Genomic DNA, 19,684 nt, shown 5'->3' with positions numbered 1-19,684 from the left:
GGGTACATTACAATGGTAGTGTCTCTTCAATAGAATGTCTCTTGTGAAGGGTTGTGCCTCATAGGAAATGTCCCGTCGAAAGGGCATACCCTTCCACAAGTGTCCATTCATCAAACCATCCATAAGTCTAAGGTATAGAGAAAGGAATACGTCACAGATCGTGACATGATTGGGCTGGTAGGGGCAGCCAACCAAGTCGGTTTTTTAGGGCAGAGAAAGTAAGCTAGGAAAAGGTTTTCCAGCTGGCTATTTTGAGGGCCCTTGGGGCCTATAAAAGGAGAGGCCCTGGGCCTCACAATTTGTCCAACAGCTCAGACATCAGAGGAGCAGCAGGAGCAACTATACTCACACCCTCAGGCCTACATCCAGGAGGTAGAGGGGACTAGGAGTTGTTGCAGACAGAGTTCATCTAGGGCTGGACCTTGGCTGTCTTCTAGGGCAGCAAGGTGTTTGGACCTGGACAGAAAGTCTACATAAGCTCAAGGAGGAGCACGTGGGCTCGAGTCTAGAGATAGCCGCAGATAGGAGAAGTACCTTGTGGTAAGATCAGAGGACCAAACCATTGGTGGGACTCTCTTTGTATTGTGTCCATAGCTTTGGACATAAATATATTATTTTGGTGTCTTCTATATTTGGTTGGTTCATTGTCTGTGGATGAGTCTGCACATCTATCCTATACACATAAGTTTAAGAAGTTTGTGATTCCACACTCCCACACACACACACTATGTGAGCTCTTGAGCTATTCTATCAGTCTTCCACTATGCGTACCCTATGTTGGTCCATTTCTAACATGGTATCAGAGCCCAAGTAGGAGGCTCACAGGTGTGGGAGCCTGAAGGCAGGGACCTTGCTGAAGGACGACCTTGATTCAGAAGCTCTTGGGAATTGACTTCCACGATTGGAGGACAGTGCTCTTGCGAGAAGGAGGGTGACTCAGGTTCAGTCAGGTGTGTTCAGAGTTCTGGTCTACTGAAGGTTGAGTTTGTTCGACTTTGTTGTGTGGTTTAGCAGCAGAGATGTCGATCTCTTTATCCTCTTTAGTCCTTGTTCTCCCTTTCTCCTCTCCTAGATTTCTTTTTTTCACTATCCCTAATTTTGGAGAGTCTGGGAAACTGGACGGGTCAACTTACCCGATTTGGAAGGTGAAGATCCGGAGTCATTTAGTGGCTCGAAAGTTGTGGAAACTGACAACGGGAGTGGAGGCGAAGCCGGAGGATATGGTGAACAAGAAAGGGAAGATACTCATGCCTATAGACGGAGAGGAGCTCGAAGCTTGGGAAGACAGAGATGCCCATGCCCTAGCATTGATCATAGGGACTACGGCGGACTCTGTGCTTCCTCACATCCAGATGGTCGAGACGTCAGTAGAGGCGTGGGTCATTCTGAAGGATCTGTACGAGATAGACAGCACATCCCGGATCGTGTTGCTTTAGCATCAGCTCTACAACCTTGATATGGATGAGGGAGATTCGGTACATGACCACTTGACGAAGGTCAAGGAGGTGAGGGATCAATTGGCATCAGTTGGTCAGAACGTGGACTCGTGCTGTTAAATATTGATAGCACGAAGCTCTTTAGGACTAATGATACTAAGGTTAGTGTGCATGCACATGCACACACACAACTCACAGCAGGGAACACACTCAACTCACAGCAGGGAGGCACACGTGTGCACCCACACCCACACACACACACACACACACACACACACACACACACTCTTGCAGGCACAAACTTGCAACACAACAACAATAATAGGGATCATGGCGATGAGGGCAATGCCGCAAGAATGCACCCTCAGTCCCTGGCTCAGAAAAGCAACATTCCCTCAACATTCTAGGGCACTGCTGTCTAGATAGTCTATAGACTGCTGATTGGTCTGGTCTGGCTGACCCAACCAGGCCGACCAGGCCCTCCTTCGCCCATAAAATGCCCTGGTGCTGGTGTCTTACCTTGCCCATTCCAGGGCCTGCACCAACCACCACACCAGCCCTAATCCAGGGCTATCACCAGCCATTGTTGCTGTCCTGGGTGGCCTACAAGGCTAGCCTAAAATCAATGTACTGTTGCTGCCAAATCGGTAACCCTCTGATCAGCCCTTGTGACAGTCCTTCCCTCTGGCCACAATGCTTCTCTGTCACCTCCTATCATGCCCACACGGGAGGTCTTATACCCATTTTACTACAGATATCAAACCCCTTAGTCCTCATTTGGAGGCTCACAGGTGTTGCATTGACCCTTATATTCCAACACCCCCTCTTAGATATCTTCATCATCAGGTTCACGATCCACACCTCCAACATCACGAGGTCTTGCTCCGCATCGTACACAAACATTTGGAACCAACCCGGAGTACTGGTATAATCATAGCACCATCTTTCAGTGGCAGTACTCATCCAAGTCACAAGCACACTGGAATTGTCAAGATGCCATGGCTCCAACATGTCCATCCAATCTTCCCCCTCAAAAGATGGTAATAGACTAGATATTGCAAATAAGCATACTTGGTTTGTTTCAACTCTATCATTAGGACCCCAATCCTTAAAACCTGTATAGTGAAATGCTTGTCCACTAACTAACCCTTTTTGAGAAGCTTTGGAAACCGCTCCCAACTACTTCCGGAACCATGCTTTCATTGTGTGCGCTCTCCAGTGAGCTCCAGTGACCATCCACAGTGCGTCCTTTTGCAGATATGTGCTCTCTACTGGCTGTAGGTATGCACTAAGATCATCTCCAAAAGGTGAGGGTTGCTTCCAGTCTGGACTGCTGAAATGCCCCAGCACTGGGGCCTTTTTATAGAGAGCTTCACACTTTCCAGATCGGCCGACCAGTCTGTAAAACAACCAACCAGCCATAGACTGGGCCGACCCAGTGTGCTGTTTCTGCCTACCTATTTATGCAATTATAAGGCCCTGTGTGTGCAAACTCTTGCTGCTGGCTCCTGCTTCAGCCTCCAGCTCTGCTGCAGCGACCAGGCCATCTCCTGCAACTGCAACAGCCTTTCAACATGTTTATCTTTGGCAGCACTTGGGTGGTCCTGCACAGCAGATCCACGATCCTTGTGGGAGCTCCAGGAAGACCTACCATTGCTGTTCCAGTCCTGCAGTACCAGTCGCACTGTCCTGTACATGCTGCTGCACCATCCGCACAGGTTTGCTTTCTTCCAGAGCTCTGTTGTTAACGGAGCCCTAAGTCCTTTATTCTGTGGCAGCCCACATGGCAGCCTACAGTGCTGCCCACGTGGCTGTCCTGTTGGGAGGCCTGGATTTACGAGTGAGAGGTTAACCAAAGTGTTGAGCACCTTCATTACACTATGGGAAAGATGTACGCCATCTTCTCCCTGTTCTAGTGATGCCCTATGGGCCCTGGTATGTGCCTTGTAGGCATAGTTATAGGCACTTAGTGTATTTTGTGCCTTTTATGCCACATAGGACACTTAGTCCTAGGGTCACCTACAAGTACTATGTACTTTTCTTTTCATTCTACTCTAGTTGACGTTATTGCTGCTATCTTTCGACTCTTGTACCTTGTACTTGCTCTCTTGTTTATTGATCCTACAGTGGTATCTGTGTTAGAAATGACCCAACAGAGGGTACACACAGCGGAAGACTTATAGTAATGCCTAGGAGCTCACACAGTGTGCATGTGGGGTGTGGAATCACAAACTTCTTTACTTAATGTGCATAATATAGATGTGCAGACTCAACAATAGACAATGAACCAGCCAGATAGAGAAACCACCAAAATATATATTTCCGTCCAAAACTATGGACACAATACAAAAGAGATAGATCCAGAGTCCCACCAATGGTGTGGTCCTCTGATCTTACCACAAGGTCTTTCTCCTATCTGCCAGTTATCTCTAGACTCGAGCCCGCGTGCTCCACCTCGAGCGTAGGTAGACTTTCTGTCCAGATCCCTTGCACCTTGCTGTCTTTGCACCAGCCTAGGTGGGCAGCACCCTCAGCTAAGTCTGCAGCTACTGTTAGCTCTCTTCTCCTCCAGTGATGAGGCCCAAGACAAGGTTCCTGCTGCTCCTTTCTGATGGGACTTTTCTGCTGCTCCAAGTGATGATGATCTCAGCACCTTGCTGCCCTAGAAGACAGCCAAGGTCCAGCCCTTCCTGGCTAAGTCTGCAGCCCTTGTTGCACTCTCTCACCTCTTGTAGATAGGCCCAGAGAGTAGGCTTCCTGCTGCTCCTTTCTGCCCTGGAACTGCTGGTTGCTGGATGATGAAATGAGGCCCGAGGCCTCTCCTTTTATAGGCCCCAAGGGGCTGGCAAAACCTACCGACCCAGGCCCCTAGATCTGGCCGACCTGTTCAGTTCTTCCTGCCCTTAAAAACCGACCTGGTTGGCTGCCCCTACCAGCCCAACCAGGGCCCTATATAAGGGTCTTTTCTAGGCCCTTTTTCAGCCTTTGTTCCAGGGATTCAGCCCCCCTGGCCAGCCCATCTCCAGGCCTGATCTGCTGGCTCCAACCAGACCCACCAGCCTCAGCCAATGGCCGACCCAGGTGCTGCTGCTCCCTTCCATGGTTGCGCCACCTGTAGGATCTGTTGCAGGCTGTCCATCTGCACACAGATGCCCTCCACATAGGCGCCTTTGTCTGTGCAACCCCGCGCCATGTCTGCTGCCCCTGACTGACCTCATGCCAGGTTAGATCCAGGACTTTCTGTCCCCGCCTTCTACTCCTTCCACAGGTTCTGTCTGTCGTAGCCATGCTGGTCTCTTTGATGTGAGGTGCTGCCCATGTGGCAGTCCCCCTCTCTTTCCTCTCTCTTGGGCACATCCTGCCCTAGGTCTCCCTCCCCCACGCTCTGCTCATTTGGGGGCTTACAGATGGGGAGGTGACCATTCCAACAATTAGAGCTCAGTTCGACTTGTCTCCTGCCCCCGGATTTGCACCTACTCCCTATACCTTCATCCGTACAGTCCGTACGCTGGTACGGGTGTTTTGTACGTTACCCATGTCGTACATCCTCCGTACAGATGTACAGAAGGTTCCGTACAACGTACCTGCTCCGCACTGCGCAATGTACTTGCTCCGTACTGCGCTCCGTACAGCCACATACTTTCTCCGTACTTTATACTTGCGCCATACATAGTACATATAGTACTTGCTCCGTACGTTGTACGTACACCGTACATTGGACCTACTCCGTACATCCGTACCGTACATCCGTACAAGAGCACTTGCACCGTCCGTACAGAACACATGTCCGTACAGCTCGTACTTGTTCCGGGATTTCCATACAGGTTTGGCACGTGTGAAGTCATATACAGGACTTTGGCAAAATTTGGGGCTTTCAATCATCTCCTCTAGTTGCAACTTCTTGCAAGAACACTAGAGTTTTGGGATTTGGTCTGCAATTCCTTGTTTGATTGCAGTACATTGGGTCAGATTGCAGGACATTGAGTCACATTTGCAGGACATTGGGTCAGATTACAATACATTGGGTCACATTTGCAAAAATCTCAGCAAAAATTGGAGCTTTTTTGTATTTGCCCTCTTTTTGGCCTATTTGCCCTCATTAAATTTGGGGCTTTTGCTAGATTTGCTGTTTTTTGCAGTGAACATTGCCTGACACAGTCACATTTGGGTCAAATTTGCATTTGCCCTTTGATCTGGGCTGGAAATTTGCAAAACATTTACTTGTAGACATTTGCTGTCATTTTTGGACAGCCAGCTCTTTGCAGTGATAGCCTTGAGGCTTTTGTGTTTTCAGGTCCTCTTTTTTTTTTTTCAGGGTATCCCATTTGCAATGGTTGGCAACAATCATGATCTATTTGGCATTCTTCGTGAAGATGATAAGTTGGATGGGACCAACTATCCGATGTGGTCCTATCTCATGATACATATTCTTGTTGCAAGGCATTTTTGGAATATTGTTTCTGGGGTTGATCTGAGGCCAGCCAATGCTACAGTGGTTGCCTCTACTGCTCGTCCCTGTGCAGAGGGTACTCCTCTTGATGCCTTATCTTCTAGCACCCCTGTTGTTGCTCCCCCAACTCAGGAACAATTAAGATGGGATGCTAGAGATGCAAATGCACATTCCTGTATCGCTTTATCATGCAAGAGAATCATTATTCCACACATCCGGTCTTGCAGGACAACAAAGGATGCTTGGGACAAATTGGCTTCTCTTTATCAGATTCGCAATGAGGCACGTGTTGCATATTTAAGAAGGCAATTGCAGGAAGTCAGTATGAATGAAGGTGACTCTATGGATGCATACTTGACAAAGGTCAAGGACCTCATGGAACAACTTGCCAATATTGATGAGGTGGTGCCAAATTCTCAGCTTGTCAGTATCACATTGAATGGACTACCAGATACATATCAAGGGTTTGCTACAACCCTTCGATTAGTGGCCATGGGTAATTCAGACCACTACTCTTTTGATCAGCTAGTCACATTGCTTTTGCAGGAAGAGCAAAGTCGAGCCAATAGACAAGCTATTATTCCTGATCATGCATTTGCTTCACAGCAGACAGGAAGAGGCAAGGCTTCCAAGCCCATGGGCAAGCCTAAATGTGCGCATAGCAGTGGCAATTCCTCCAATGCATCTAAAAATACAGCAAATAAGTCAAAGAAGAAAAGATGCAACTATTGTCACAAGCCTGGACATGACATTTCAGAATGCAGGAAGCGCATTGCTTTGGAGAAAAAGAAAGCAGGATTGACAGTTAATGCCTCACATGCAATTGAGTCCCACGAGCCAGAAGATGCTTCACATGCACATGCTCTTTAGGATGATTGGGCATGGGCTGTCCATTGCTCGTTTGATCCCTCCAAAGTTGATGCACTCTTTACTGCTAATGATGCTCAGTCTTGGTATTTTGATAGTGGTGCTTCCAAGAACGTCACATCTTGCAGACAGTTGTTTCATTCCTTAGCTAATGCACCTCGTGGGGGAACTGTCACATGTGCTAATAATGTCTCCTATGCTGTGAAAGGAATTGGAGATGTGCAACTCACATCCATTTCAAGCCATCTTGTCACTTTGACAAATGTTCTCTTTGTGCCTGGAATTGAAGTCAACTTGATTTCAATTTCAAAAATTGCCACTTCAGGTTTCAGAGTGATTTTTGATGGATACAGATGCCTAGTATATGATCTTCGTGATGACAATGCCATAGTTCTCACTGGCACTTTGCAAAAGGGCCTTTATCACCTTGATGATCACTCAGCTGCACTCTCTATTGAAGCATTTGCTATTTCAGATTCACAGCTTGCTGAAACTCATCTTTGGCATGAGAGAATGGGTCATCTGAATTATAGAGCTCTTGCCAAGTTACATTCACAGGACATGGCAAATGATGTACCTCAAACTCACACAGTTTCCAAACATGTGTGTGAGGGTTGTCTTTTGGGTAAGATGCATCGGTTTCCTTTTCAAAAGAATTGTCCAAAACTCTCACAAAGGAAATTGCAGCTAGTGCACAGTGATGTCTATGCCCAATGAGGACAAATGCCATTGGGGGGTACAAATATTTCATGACTCTCATTGATGACTTCACAAGATATTGCTGGGTATATGCTTTAAAAGCTAAATCTGAAGTGTTCTCATGCTTTCAGAGGTGGCTGAATATGGTTGAGAATGAATCGGGATGCAAGCTTGTCACCCTCAACACAGATAGGGGGGTAGAATATATGTTAAAGGAGTTTGATGCATTTTTGTCTTCACGGGGCATTGTTCCCTCATGCACTACTCCTTACACTCCTCAGCATAATCCTGTTCCTGAAAGGAAGAACAGGTCCAGTATGGAGATGGCCAGATGCATGCTTAAGGCTAAGTCCTTGCCCAATAAAATTTGGCTTGATGCAGTAATGTGTGCCAACTATGTGCTGAATAGATCACCTACAAGGGCATTGAAGACTATTACACCTTATGAAGCATGGAAAGGCAGAAAGCCTTCACTTTCACACATGAGAGTTTTTGGGTCTCTTGCATATGTTCATGTACCATCTCAGCTGAGACATAAGCTCGATGACAAGGCAATCAAATGCATATTTATTGGTTACAGCCAGGAGAGCAGAGGGTGTAGGTTATACCAACCAAATACTAGGAAGATTATTGTCAGTAGAGATGTAATCTTTGCTGAACATTCGGCTTCTCCTCTTGTGGACTGCAAGGCTAAGCCAGGAGTTGACATGTTTGATGCCTTTGACTCTTGGTTACCTCTTCCTTCCTCAAGAGGGGACTTTGACCAGCAACATGAGCCTCCTGCAGGCCCTCCAACAAGCAATGATCAGCCTGTACAACATGCTGATTTGCAGGTTTCTCTTCCAGCACAAAATGATCCCACTATTCATGATGCAGTGATTGAAGAAAGAGCTGTCAATAGACAGCAAATGCAAGTTCCCAGATGGCTTCTTGATACATTAAGGGACAGGAAACAAGATCAACCATTTGCTGCCTGGACAAGATCAGGGAATAGACAGATGCATGGTCACTTTCTTGAGTTTGCACTCCTTGCTACAGCTTGCAATGAAGAGCCTTTGTGCCATAAAGATGCTTTTGACAGCAAAGAGTGGATGGATGCAATGAAAGCTGAGTTTCAATCCATTGCCAAAAATGACACATGGGAATTAGTAGATCTCCCTCCGGTCAAGCATGCCATTGGTACCCGGTGGGTCTACAAATTGAAAAGGAAATCTGATGGCAGTATAGATCGAGACAAAGCCCGTCTTGTTGCAAAAGGGTATGCCCAACAACAAGGCATTGTCTCTTTGCAGAGACATTTGCTCTCACATCCAGGATTACTACCATTAGATGTGTCATTGTCATTGCCATTGCAGCCCATCTTCATTGGCAAGTGCACCAGCTTGACATCAAAACTGCTTTTCTTCATGGGGATCTGCAGGAAGAAGTTTATGTGACACAACCTCCTGGCTTTGAGGTTGTTAATTCTGAAAACAAGGTATGCAGGTTTAGAAAAGCCCTTTATGGTTTGAAGCAGGTACCCAGGGCATGGTATGCCAAAATTCATGCACACTTACTATCCCTTGGTTTTCAGAATAGCCCCACAGAACCCACTCTTTATGTTGTACAGTTCACAGCATTGGTAGGCAGTGAAGAGAGTTTTCAGATATCTCAGAGGCACTCAAGATTTTGCTCTCTTCTATGGTGATCAGGGTTCACTTACCATGCATGCTTACACGGATAGTGACTGGGCAGGTTGTTTGACACCAGAGTGTCGCATACCGGCAATTGTTTTTTGCTTGGCAATTCATGTATCTCTTGGCTTAGCAAGAAGCAACCAACAGTTGCCACATCTAGTTGTGAGGCTGAGTACAGGGCAGCCTTCAGCGCTACAGTAGAGTGTGTCTGGCTTCGACAGTTACTTATAGATCTTGGTATTCGCCAGACATCCTCCACTATGGTCTACACTGACAGACAGAGTGCTTTGGCCATTGCGCGTAACCTAGTGTTTCATGCGCGTACCAAGCACATTGAAGTTCATTATCATTATGTTCGAGAGCGGTTGTCAGCAGGAGACATAGAGTTGTCGTATCTTCCCACAGAGGACAACATAGCAGATATGTTTACAAAGGCACTTCCTCATCCCAAGTTTGAAGTCTTCCGACAGGCTTTACACTTGGTTCCCTTTGTTACATGATGTGACATACCTTGTACATTCATAGGTGGCTATATCCTTTTGGATGAACATGTAAAATACCAGGTATTCTGAGACGTTTCTGGAATACTTCAGCCCATACCATGGAGGGGGGTTTGTAGGCCATCTTCTCCCTGTTCTAGTGATGCCCTATGGGCCATGGTATGTGCCTTGTAGGCATAGTTATAGGCACTTAGTGTATTTTGTGCCTTTTATGCCACAGGACACTTAGTCCTATGTGACACCTAGGACACTTAGTCCTAGGGTCTACCTACAAGTACTATGTACTTTTCTTTTCATTCTACTCTAGTTGACGTGGCGGTTGCTATCTTTCGACTCTTGTACCTTGTACTTGCTCTCTCGTTTATCGATCCTACAAAAGTTGCAGTGACCAAGAGGGCTGTAGGATGGTTTGTTGCTCCTTAGTAGTGCTTAGTGTTGGCTGAGTCGGACAGGCCAACTAGTCTGAACAGTTGGAGTAGGCCGATTGAGCGGTGATATGGATTCGGCTAGAGGATTTCCAAATTCATCGAGTGCGATGTTGTAAACAAGGATTAGTGTGCAATCTAAGCCGGAGGTTGAATGGTTCGAGTTAAGTTGAAACTCGGAGTTGGAGTATGGTCGAGAAGTGTAGGGTGCTTTACAAATTTTATATGTTAAATCTTGTAAGTAGGCTGTTTTTAAAAGTTGTTCCCCACTTATTAAATCCTGTCAGTTAACTCTTTTCTTTTTTTTTTGCAAAAAAGAGACTTCTATTAAGTAAGAAAGAAACTCGCTAGAGCAAGCTCTGTGCGGAAATACAACATGCTAAGCATGTAATAAAAACACCTAAGAGGAATGAGGTAGATAGAAACCAAGGCTGCCCCCTTTATTTGAGACTTGTGGGTGTGTGTGAGTTCTGGCTACACTTTTGAAAGGATTTCTTAGTGGAAAGCCTTCTTCCTTGCTTAAATTTTAAAGATGATTTGGAAGCATGTTGGTTTGTCTCCAGCTATCTGTGTTTATGACACGCTATTATACAACCATGCAAATATTTTGTTTTCTGTAAAAGTATGCTTTGACTATCATGAAGGTGTTAAGGGTGAACAGTGACATTATTGTGATGAACAATGGCTGGGAGGAACGCCAATGGATTTGATAAATTGGCTTGTTTGCATTGAAGGTGGTATTGACTTGTTGTCTGTTTTTTGATTTGGCAGCGGATTGGAGTCCAGATGGCCAGTTCTTAGGCTTTATCACAAAAGATCGAGACTTTTGCTTTGTTGATACAGATTCGTCAGCCAATTTCGACTCCAAGCTTCCATTAGACATCTTCAGAGAAGCTTCAGATGATAGTTTAGACGCATCTGGTATGGACAGACAACTAGATCATGCAAGAACTGTGGAATCTGGATGCCTTGATATGATATCTGCATTTGCAAAATGTTCACGATGCCAGTTTTTGAATGATCATCATGCTTGCTTTTTGTCTCCTGGTTTAAAATTGCCGTCTGTGTATAGAGTCGAAGGCGCCCCTTTATCGCTTGGATTTCTTCATCTCTTGATAAATGCGTTGCCTATACGGTTTCTTACCTTTGCTTTTAAATTATTTGACTTTGCAAGATTGGATACATTCTAGCCTTTTGGAGGCATGCAACTTTTCTGTGCCTGTATTTGTGAACTAAGCTCAGGTATTCAGAGGGTCCAAGCGTTAAGTTTAATCTTGTCCTGTCAAACAAAGAGTTGAAATTTCATAGATTTTCTTAACTAGCAGTAGTCATTTCCCTTTCCGTACGTTTGGCTCTTTGCTGTGTAGACAGGCTGAGCTTTTGGATGCAATACATTACAATAATCTGTACTCGCAAATGATCAAATATGTCAAGATTATCGTGTATGGACTTTAGAGTATGTAGAGCAGGGCCGTGTTCACATGCTTTTTGAAATCTATCAGTGATCCCTGTAGGATAAGGATTCAATGCCTGTGATCCCTCTAATATAGCTAGAGAGAGAGAGAGTGAAATTAAAAAATTGACTTGAAGGAAGGGGATGCTTTACTGTTTGGTGGCTTGCTTGAACATATATAGACATGCTGAAAAACCCCTACAATTTAGGTTCTCTTTTTTAAATGAGGGACCACTTTGAAGGCAAGCATACAACTAGGAGTATCTTCATCATTTATGTAAGTGAAGAGAGAGTGTGCAACAAAATGTATTATGGACCTAATAGGTGAAAGGAGAAGCATGCCTGTTGCATAGTAAATGGCACAATCAAATTTGGTTCAAGTCAACATCCATCAACTGCAAGAAGCTTCTTTATAAAAATTAATAATCTAAACGCTAAAGAATACACTGCATGTTGCTTCGAGAAAACACTGTCATCAGGGGGAAGTAAGTGCTCAAGTAGAGCACTAATTTTGTTTACAAAAACTTGCTCCATAACAGTGAGAGTACTTAGCAAGGAAAACCTATTTAGCCCACCACCTCAAGCTTCAACTTAAGTGTCAGGAGAGTGTGTGCCTCCAATGCTTATTACCTGACAACATGAATTTGAAATTGGGGGGCAAGAAGTTCCACTCGGAGAACCATACTTGATATCATGGTGATGTTTTAAAAGGAAAGACAGGAACACAGCTCATTGTGGAGGCCAAGTGCAGCTATCAACACGCTAAATGTGTCAGAATAAAAGGGCCAACTCCCCATTTATAAGCCCCCAAATGAGGAGAGCATGGGCGAGTGACACCTAGAGAGAATTAGGGGACAAGGATGGAGGAACGGGCTGCCACATGGGCAGTACACAGGCTGTCACATGGGCAGCATACATGATCTATCTGAGGGTTGATCCTTGTTTTGTTTAACTGGTTTCCCCCTGGAAGGCTGAACATTCCACATCGGACTGCCCTTCATTCGGGCTGCCCATGGGCCTGTAGGGAGGCTGCAATGGCTTGAGTACAAATGCTAGCATTGAATTGTGGTTGACAGCTTCGTTCGTTCGTCTGGGCATGCTATTGCAATTCACATTTGTTCTGTTTATGCGGGGCAGATTGCCGTTTCTAGAGGCCAAGTTAAGCATGAGTTGATCGGAAGGAGTGCTGTGTGTGTTGGAAAGAAGGGATGAATTGTGAGGCAAAACAAGTAAACTAGTTGCTTGATACAAATGGAAAGAGAGAAGACAAGATGAAGCTACTCAAGGCAAACGATAAAATATTTCTTTGTATTACAGTGGCTCTTGGCAATATTACAAACACTATGCACCCTCTATTTGTACTTAGCAACAAGAACGACCCTGTCAACCTCTTGTCCAGGCCCTTATATACTATCTTCTTTGACAGGGTGTGGCGGGTACCATCTGCCCGAATTTACATTTGTCCGCACCTGCCCGTCAAAGGATAGGTACCATAAAGGTTGGTGCCGAAATGTCTTAACATAGGCGGCTCCTGCTGCTCGGGTTGGTGCACTCCAACAATGGTGGATTGGTCCAATGAAGACGATTCTGACTTGGGCGAACGGATAGCCCCTCACTTGGCTCAACCCTTGCCTCCATTCTTCTCCGTGTTGTTGGCACCCTTTGCTGCTAGGCCTTGGCTTCGTCCCTTTGTTCGGCCTCGCCATTATTTGTTGAAACCTTGTCTCCCTATCCGGGGGCTCAATGGTACCCCAAGCTGATGCTTTAGCTATGTCCTCACATCTTGAATCTGCTGCTTCTATGCCACGTATCCCTGCTTGTATTGGTGTTCTAAATTTGTGATGCTTCGACCTTTGAGTTGTGGTGCATCTTATATTTTCGGTCCTTCAAGATCTTCACGTATATGATGATGTCTTGCCGATTTACAGACTTGGTATCTTCTCGATGGTGCCTAGTAGTGTGTTTCAGTGGTTGGCCACTGTTATGTCAGCCATAATCGCTGAAGCAAAGAGCTAGGTTATGGTGAGGCTGGAAACCAGAGGGCTCGATAGCACTTGCAGTTAGCAGGGACTTTGAGGGCTTGGGTCTAGGGTCATACCTAGGCTTAGTTATTTATGAGGAGGTGCAAGAGAAGCCTATGGGAGGGATTTAATGGTAAGATCCCTTGTGGGACACATTACACCGCTACTTGGCAAGGGCTGGGTTTAGGGGAGGTTTCTAGAGAGAGAGAGCTCCATCTTGGAAGAAAGGAGAGAGAAGGACCTCACGGGGGGTTCACATTGAACTACAGCAGGAGCACTCTGGGAATCGAGGCTGGTTGGAGAACTAGACTGGATCCCTCTCATTCAGCTTATGTTGTTATCAGATCTTGGTGAGATTCATGGTGAGGAAAGAAACAAAATAAAAAGGGCACTGATTGTCATCTTCATTGGGAGTCTTGCCATTTCTTGCGAATCCTGTTTTAAGGTCGATGAACTGCTTCTGCTTTCAAGTAAGCCTATATCAATCTTTTATGGATTACTTCGAGGCAGAATACAACAGCAACCTGCTGTCTTGAGCACATCTCTTTCGGCTTTCTTGTTGATTGCAATATGAAGTAGACGCGTTGCCAAACAAAATAGGCTGACAAATGATTTACACACAGGTCCCTAGAAGACGATGATGGTCGTGTAGTAGCAGTTGAAAGTCTATTGTTGCTTGCTGGCTGCAATCTCTTCCAAATAATGCTAATCTTCCAAATAACGCTTCTACATCACGCTCTTCTTTGAGGTCTATACGCAGGAGGAATCGTTGGCCATGTTAGCTTTCAAATTAAAAAATAGGAAAGCAAAAATTCTCAGAAATGCAGAAAGGATTGCTCCGATGGAAAAAATAAGGAAAGATTAATCGATGGGTCTAAAGCATTGCTTATCTTCTTAAAAGCCAGACTCGACGGTGGTCTGTGTATAGTTCATATCTGGGTATATGCTGCAGTTAGTGAGGGAAAGAAATTGTTTTTTCCAAACAAAGCCTAGAAGCTTGATCCATTGAGGCTTACTGCACGTATGTTTTTTGAAGTACAGGTGGCTAGAAGAACAATCATTTTGGGCTCAATCTATTCAAAAGAAGTATTTGAGGCTATGCAACCTGCAAGCATTGTATTGAGTGAAGCATAGACATGATCATCTGCAAAACCAGGTAGAATGTGGTGACGCTACGTAATACACAGAGAAAGACCACAAATCAAAACAGGGAAGCCACATCATCTTAAGGAAAAAACCTTAGGGGGGAAAAAGAACACATCATCCTTTATTTTTAATCCCTCTCCAAGGATTTCTACACGCCTCGAAACTTTCAAGTTCAAAGTTCTCCTATTTCAAAGCAAGGGATTGGCAAGTGAAAGGGTCAACTTTTGAGATCGAGCTCGTGGATGAACTGAATTTAAAAAGTGGGATTGAAAGCCAAGAACGTGAAACAAAAGCGCGAGTTGACTTCGAAGACAAATCCAAGGTCTTGAACAAAAGTGGACATCGTATCGTTCTCTGTTTGATAAAGCTTTTTGCTTTATAATTTCGGGAAAATTCTCATTTTTATAATGACGAGTCAAGAGAGAGAGAAAATGATTAGTGAAAGTGATGAAAGGGTGAGAAAAGGCAAGGTCATTGTTGAAGAGGAATCACATGATGAAACACACAAGGCAACTATGGATTTGGAGGATGTGGATTATGGTGATTACGGAATTTTGTACTTCGAATTCTAGAATCACTTCATTGATGGTGGCCTTGATGAGCAGACTGATCTGTAGAAATGGCTTCAGCACAAATCCTTCCCTGGTTATATTTTAAATATTGATGCTATCTCACCACAAGCAATGAAGGATATTCTAAAAATATTCTACGGACACATGATGTCATTAGTCATGATCTATAGATGGAATCCAAGAGATGCAGCAGTTGAAACCACCAAATGTTTCACAGGTGTTATTGCTAATTGGTGGGAGTTCTTATCAGATGAATCCAAAGAGCAAATCTTTGCAAGTGTTGATGCCAATCATCAACCTAATGCTCCGGATTCCCTCATAGCTGCAACGAAACCCGAACACAAAATATACAATCACGGTAGAGTCTATAAATGACTCTTGAAAAACTCAGTCATCTCTAAGTTATTTGATTCTGTGCTCGGTCTGCAATCTCGATCGCAAGTGCTCATCTTTAGCCTCAGCTTGACATTCTCATGGCCCCAAGGCAGCTAGCTTCCTTCTTCTCCCCTCTTAGCTTCTTCCCCTCAGCCTTTCCTCTCCCTTCTCAGCCTTTTCCCTCAACCTCTCCCTTCTCTGCCCTTCTCCTCAGCCTCTCCTCTTCCTTCTCAGCCTTTCCCCTCAACCTTTCCCTTCCCCTCAGCCTCTCCTCTCCCTTCTCAATCCTCCCCTCAGCCTGCCTCTCAGCCCTTCCCAACCTCTCCCTTCTTAGCCTTTCCTCAACTCATCATCCTCTCCTTCTCTCAGCCCTCCCCCTCTCCATCTAAACCCCTCTCTCTCCCCTCAACGTCCTCTTTCCCTCTTCTACCCTTCCTTCCTAACCCTCTTCTATGACGGACGGAACTTCAATTGGTTTGAATTGGCCTTTGATCCTTGATTGATGAATGGCAACCCATCCAATCAATCCTCCCCTATTCCACTAGCCGTGAGAACTTGTATTTTCTCAAAAGACGAGCTGCTATAGTTGCAAAAGAGCTCTACTACTCTTTTTGCACGCATCCATGGGTTCCACCCTACTAGATCCCAGGCTAGGGATTGGATGCTTGCAGCATTATTTGAGGACCTTGCCCGTCACCCTCACTGACATTAGATTATTGGGACGAGGATTCTTTCAGATGGCTTTTGACACACCTGGAGCTGCGAGCACTGTGCTCAAGTGCAACCCCTTACTGCTTGGTCTCAGGAAGATCTTCTTCAAGCCCTTCTCTCTCGGTTTCAACCGTGTAGAGGAGGATAGGCAGATGATGTCTCTCTTCATCAAATTTCCAGGTTTGCTCTAGGTGTATGTACCATAGGATCCTTGCCACGATTGGAGCTACTTTTGGAGTGGTCATTGAGATTCCTCCCCTCCCTCATTTGCTTTCTTTAGCGGCAGAGGTGATCAAATCCGATGTGGTACCTAGAGTTAGGGTCATTGTCTCTGACCCTAATTGAATTTGTAGGGTCTTTGGGCGTTTTGCTAGAGATTGCCCAAAGAAGAAGAAAAGACATAGTGGTGGTGTTCCTTCTCGTACTCCTCAGAGTGTATCTTCGGCACCATCTCGTCACTCGACACGAGCCGCACGTTCAGTATTTCTTGCTGGTCTTCGCTGGGTTCCGGTTAGGGTCCTTGCTTTTTCACCACCTGCAGATCAGGAGGGGCCCTCTCTTGTTCCGGACCCAATCTCGGACGGACCTTCGGACATTCCATTCTGGTTGCTGCTAGTGATTCTCTTGATCCTCCTTAGGCTGCGACGAGTATTATACATGAGGCTATCCCGTGCTCAGCTTGGGATGCTATTGCCTTGAAGGTTGCCTCGATTGTTGCTCCAGATGATGCCTAGATAGCAGCTCTCCACCTTGACCCGATTATAGCCTCGGTAGATCTTCACGGTCATGGTTCCTCAAATGAGCATAGCAACCATATCATGATAACCCATTTGTGTCACACGCAATGCTGGTATGATCTCCCGGTACTTAAATTTTCCTCAATGCTCGAGAGGAGCACAGCAACTTGATCATCTTCCCCTACAAGGGCCTTCAGACTAGCAAGCTGAGTGACAAGGGGTTCCATATGAATCAAGTGAGCAAGAAGAGAGTCTTCATGCTTCATTTGCAGCTTGAAGAATTCCTGTTTGAGGAATACCTTTGAATTGATGATTTTGTTGCCGAACAATTCTTCAAACTTACCCCATAAGTCATGAGCAGTGGAGTCAAAATCAAAATGATGAATAACTTCATCACCCAACCCCAAACCAATGAGAGAAAGAGATTTGTCATTCAGATTCTCCCAGTGTACATTTTTCTTTTCATCTGATTGTGGCTTTTTCTCCTTGCCACTCACAACATTCCACACTCCATCTTTCATAAGTACAAGACGCATCTTTGTTTGCCATGTAGGGAAGTTCTATCAGTAAACTTCTCGAACGAAATGGTAGTTGATTTGGAAGACTCCATGGCTGGAAAAGAGTAGAAATGCAAGTGTAACTATGGAAAGATCACCTTGGTAAGTTCTTCATGAGCTGGAGCAGGTCTGGAACTTTTTCATGGCAGACAGAAGTAGAAGGACAGCAGCTCCAAGAGAATGACGGGCAGAATACGGTCACCAACTTGCGGGCAGCAGCTCCAAGAGAATGTCAGGCAGAAGGAGCAAATGACGGGCATGTCACGTCAGTACGGAGGGTTGGTACGGACTTGTTGTGCGCAATGGCAGAAGCAACAGCAGTTGGTGGCAGTCCCGAGGATTGGTACGGGCTTTGTACGGCCTGTTGTACGGATCAGTCCGTACTGTTGCATACAGTCCATACGGCCTGTTTGCAGAGGGTTGGAGCAGTTGGAGGCGAGGCTACCAAGATGGCTGATGGCGAGGCAAAAGAAGCGGCTGTTGATGAGGCATTTCGGGCTGAAGAAGGGCTAGTTGATGGCGAGGTAAATCAGCTCCAAGTCAGCTCCCGTTGATGAGGCTTGGATATGAGGAGAAGAGAGCTCAAGGAAGGAGAGAAGAGGGCAGCCTTCCAAGGAGGATGAGGTAGAGTAGCTTCATTGGCCTCCCTCACCTAAACTTCTTGGAAGGGAAAGGGAAAGGGAAAGAGAGAGCAGGGCTAGGAACATGGCTCTGATACCACATGAAAGATCATAGTGGTAGGGAGAGAAGCAAGCTAACACTAGGAATGGAAAGGAAAGATAACAAGCATAATGGAAATGAAATGGAAAGAAAATGAAAGCAATGGACAAGTAGTGTCACACTATATAGTGTTGTACTTGTCTTGAGTCTTTTCATATCAGTCAACATCAAGCTCTTTGGTATCACGTGAGTAGACTCTAGAAAGCCATAGTGTATATGGGATAACTCCCAATATGACACGTGGCATGTCTAGGACTCACTAGACTATAAAACACCCCCTAGACACTTAGAACACTCATTTTTTGACTCACTTTGGCTTCATATTCCAACAAAAAGATGGCTCCGTTTGCTGCAGCCTTTGAAGTAGGCGGCTCCTCTTCTGCCAAGTGCCTTTATGTATGCTTGAGTAGCTGCTCAAAAATGACTTGTTACCATAAAGCTATAAGGTATCATACCTTACGGATTACGAAATAATAGAAAGGTGAAAGTGACAAAGATTGGGGAAGAAAACTATTGTTTCAAAACACCACCAATTTATTCGTTCACCAAGTTAGGCACAAAATCATGAATCATCTCCACTAGGGATTGCCGAGCATTCGGTACTACTACTTGGTTGTTCTTTGTTGACATGTGCTTCCTTTGCAGCTCTCCTACTGGATGTAGTTGTGCAGGTAGGTCTGTTTTGGATCTGCTGGATGGCTGCTCCGACATGAACCTCCTTGTTGGCCTGGAATGCAGCCTAAGTTTCGTTCACTGGAATAGATGACTCTCCCCTCATGGGGCCTATTGTTAGGACATACAGCCCTCATTCCTGGCGGACCTGCAGCAAACTAGCCGACCAGTCTGTCAGCCAACCACAGACTTGGCCGACCCAGTCTGCCCCTTCTATGCTTAGTCAACCCTGTCTTGGGTCTATTTAGGGCCCCTCTTGTCAGGTATTACCCCATCCCTTTGCAATCTGTCGGCCTTGCAACAGACAATAATCTCGAAGCTTTACTGTCGACCAGCTCAGTCCCTAGACTGCTCCAGTTGTGGTACCTGCCGTACATGCTGCTGTCTAGCCAACTTGATCCTGCTGTCCTGGTGTACAGTCCTGTTGACGCAGCACCTTTCCAGTCTATGGCCTGCACCAGCCTCTGCATATCCTTCTCTCCAGAATCTCTGCCAGCGATTGCTGTTGCTGGGGTGGCCTTTGAGGCTGCCCTTAAACTAATACGAGGAGGTATATATCCTGCCCATGTGGCAGCCAGTCTGCTGCACACATGGCAGCCATCATTCTAGCCTCTCCATCCAATCTAACATTATATGTTATCCTCCCCCATGTCCTCTTCATATGGGG

General features: G+C 45.6%; 1 protein-coding gene across 5 annotated transcripts in view; it reads left to right on the top strand.

Moving 5' to 3' along the window:
- Positions 1-19,684, top strand: part of LNO1 (Nuclear pore complex protein) — a 171,740-nt gene that overhangs the window by 30,122 nt on the left and 121,934 nt on the right. For all 5 annotated transcript variants that reach the window (XM_087384480.1, XM_087384478.1, XM_087384481.1 and 2 more), the window contains exon 4: positions 10,825-10,974. In XM_087384480.1, the coding sequence (XP_087240606.1) occupies positions 10,825-10,974 (150 nt within the window). The remainder of the gene's footprint in view (positions 1-10,824; positions 10,975-19,684) is intronic.

This window comes from Dipteris shenzhenensis, chromosome 14 (genome assembly GCF_047967505.1).
Source record: "Dipteris shenzhenensis isolate YYH24624 ecotype China chromosome 14, Dip_SZ_1.0, whole genome shotgun sequence".
In the NCBI taxonomy this organism is placed as follows: Eukaryota; Viridiplantae; Streptophyta; class Polypodiopsida; order Gleicheniales; family Dipteridaceae; genus Dipteris; species Dipteris shenzhenensis.
This window is presented reverse-complemented; position numbering and strand designations above follow the sequence as displayed.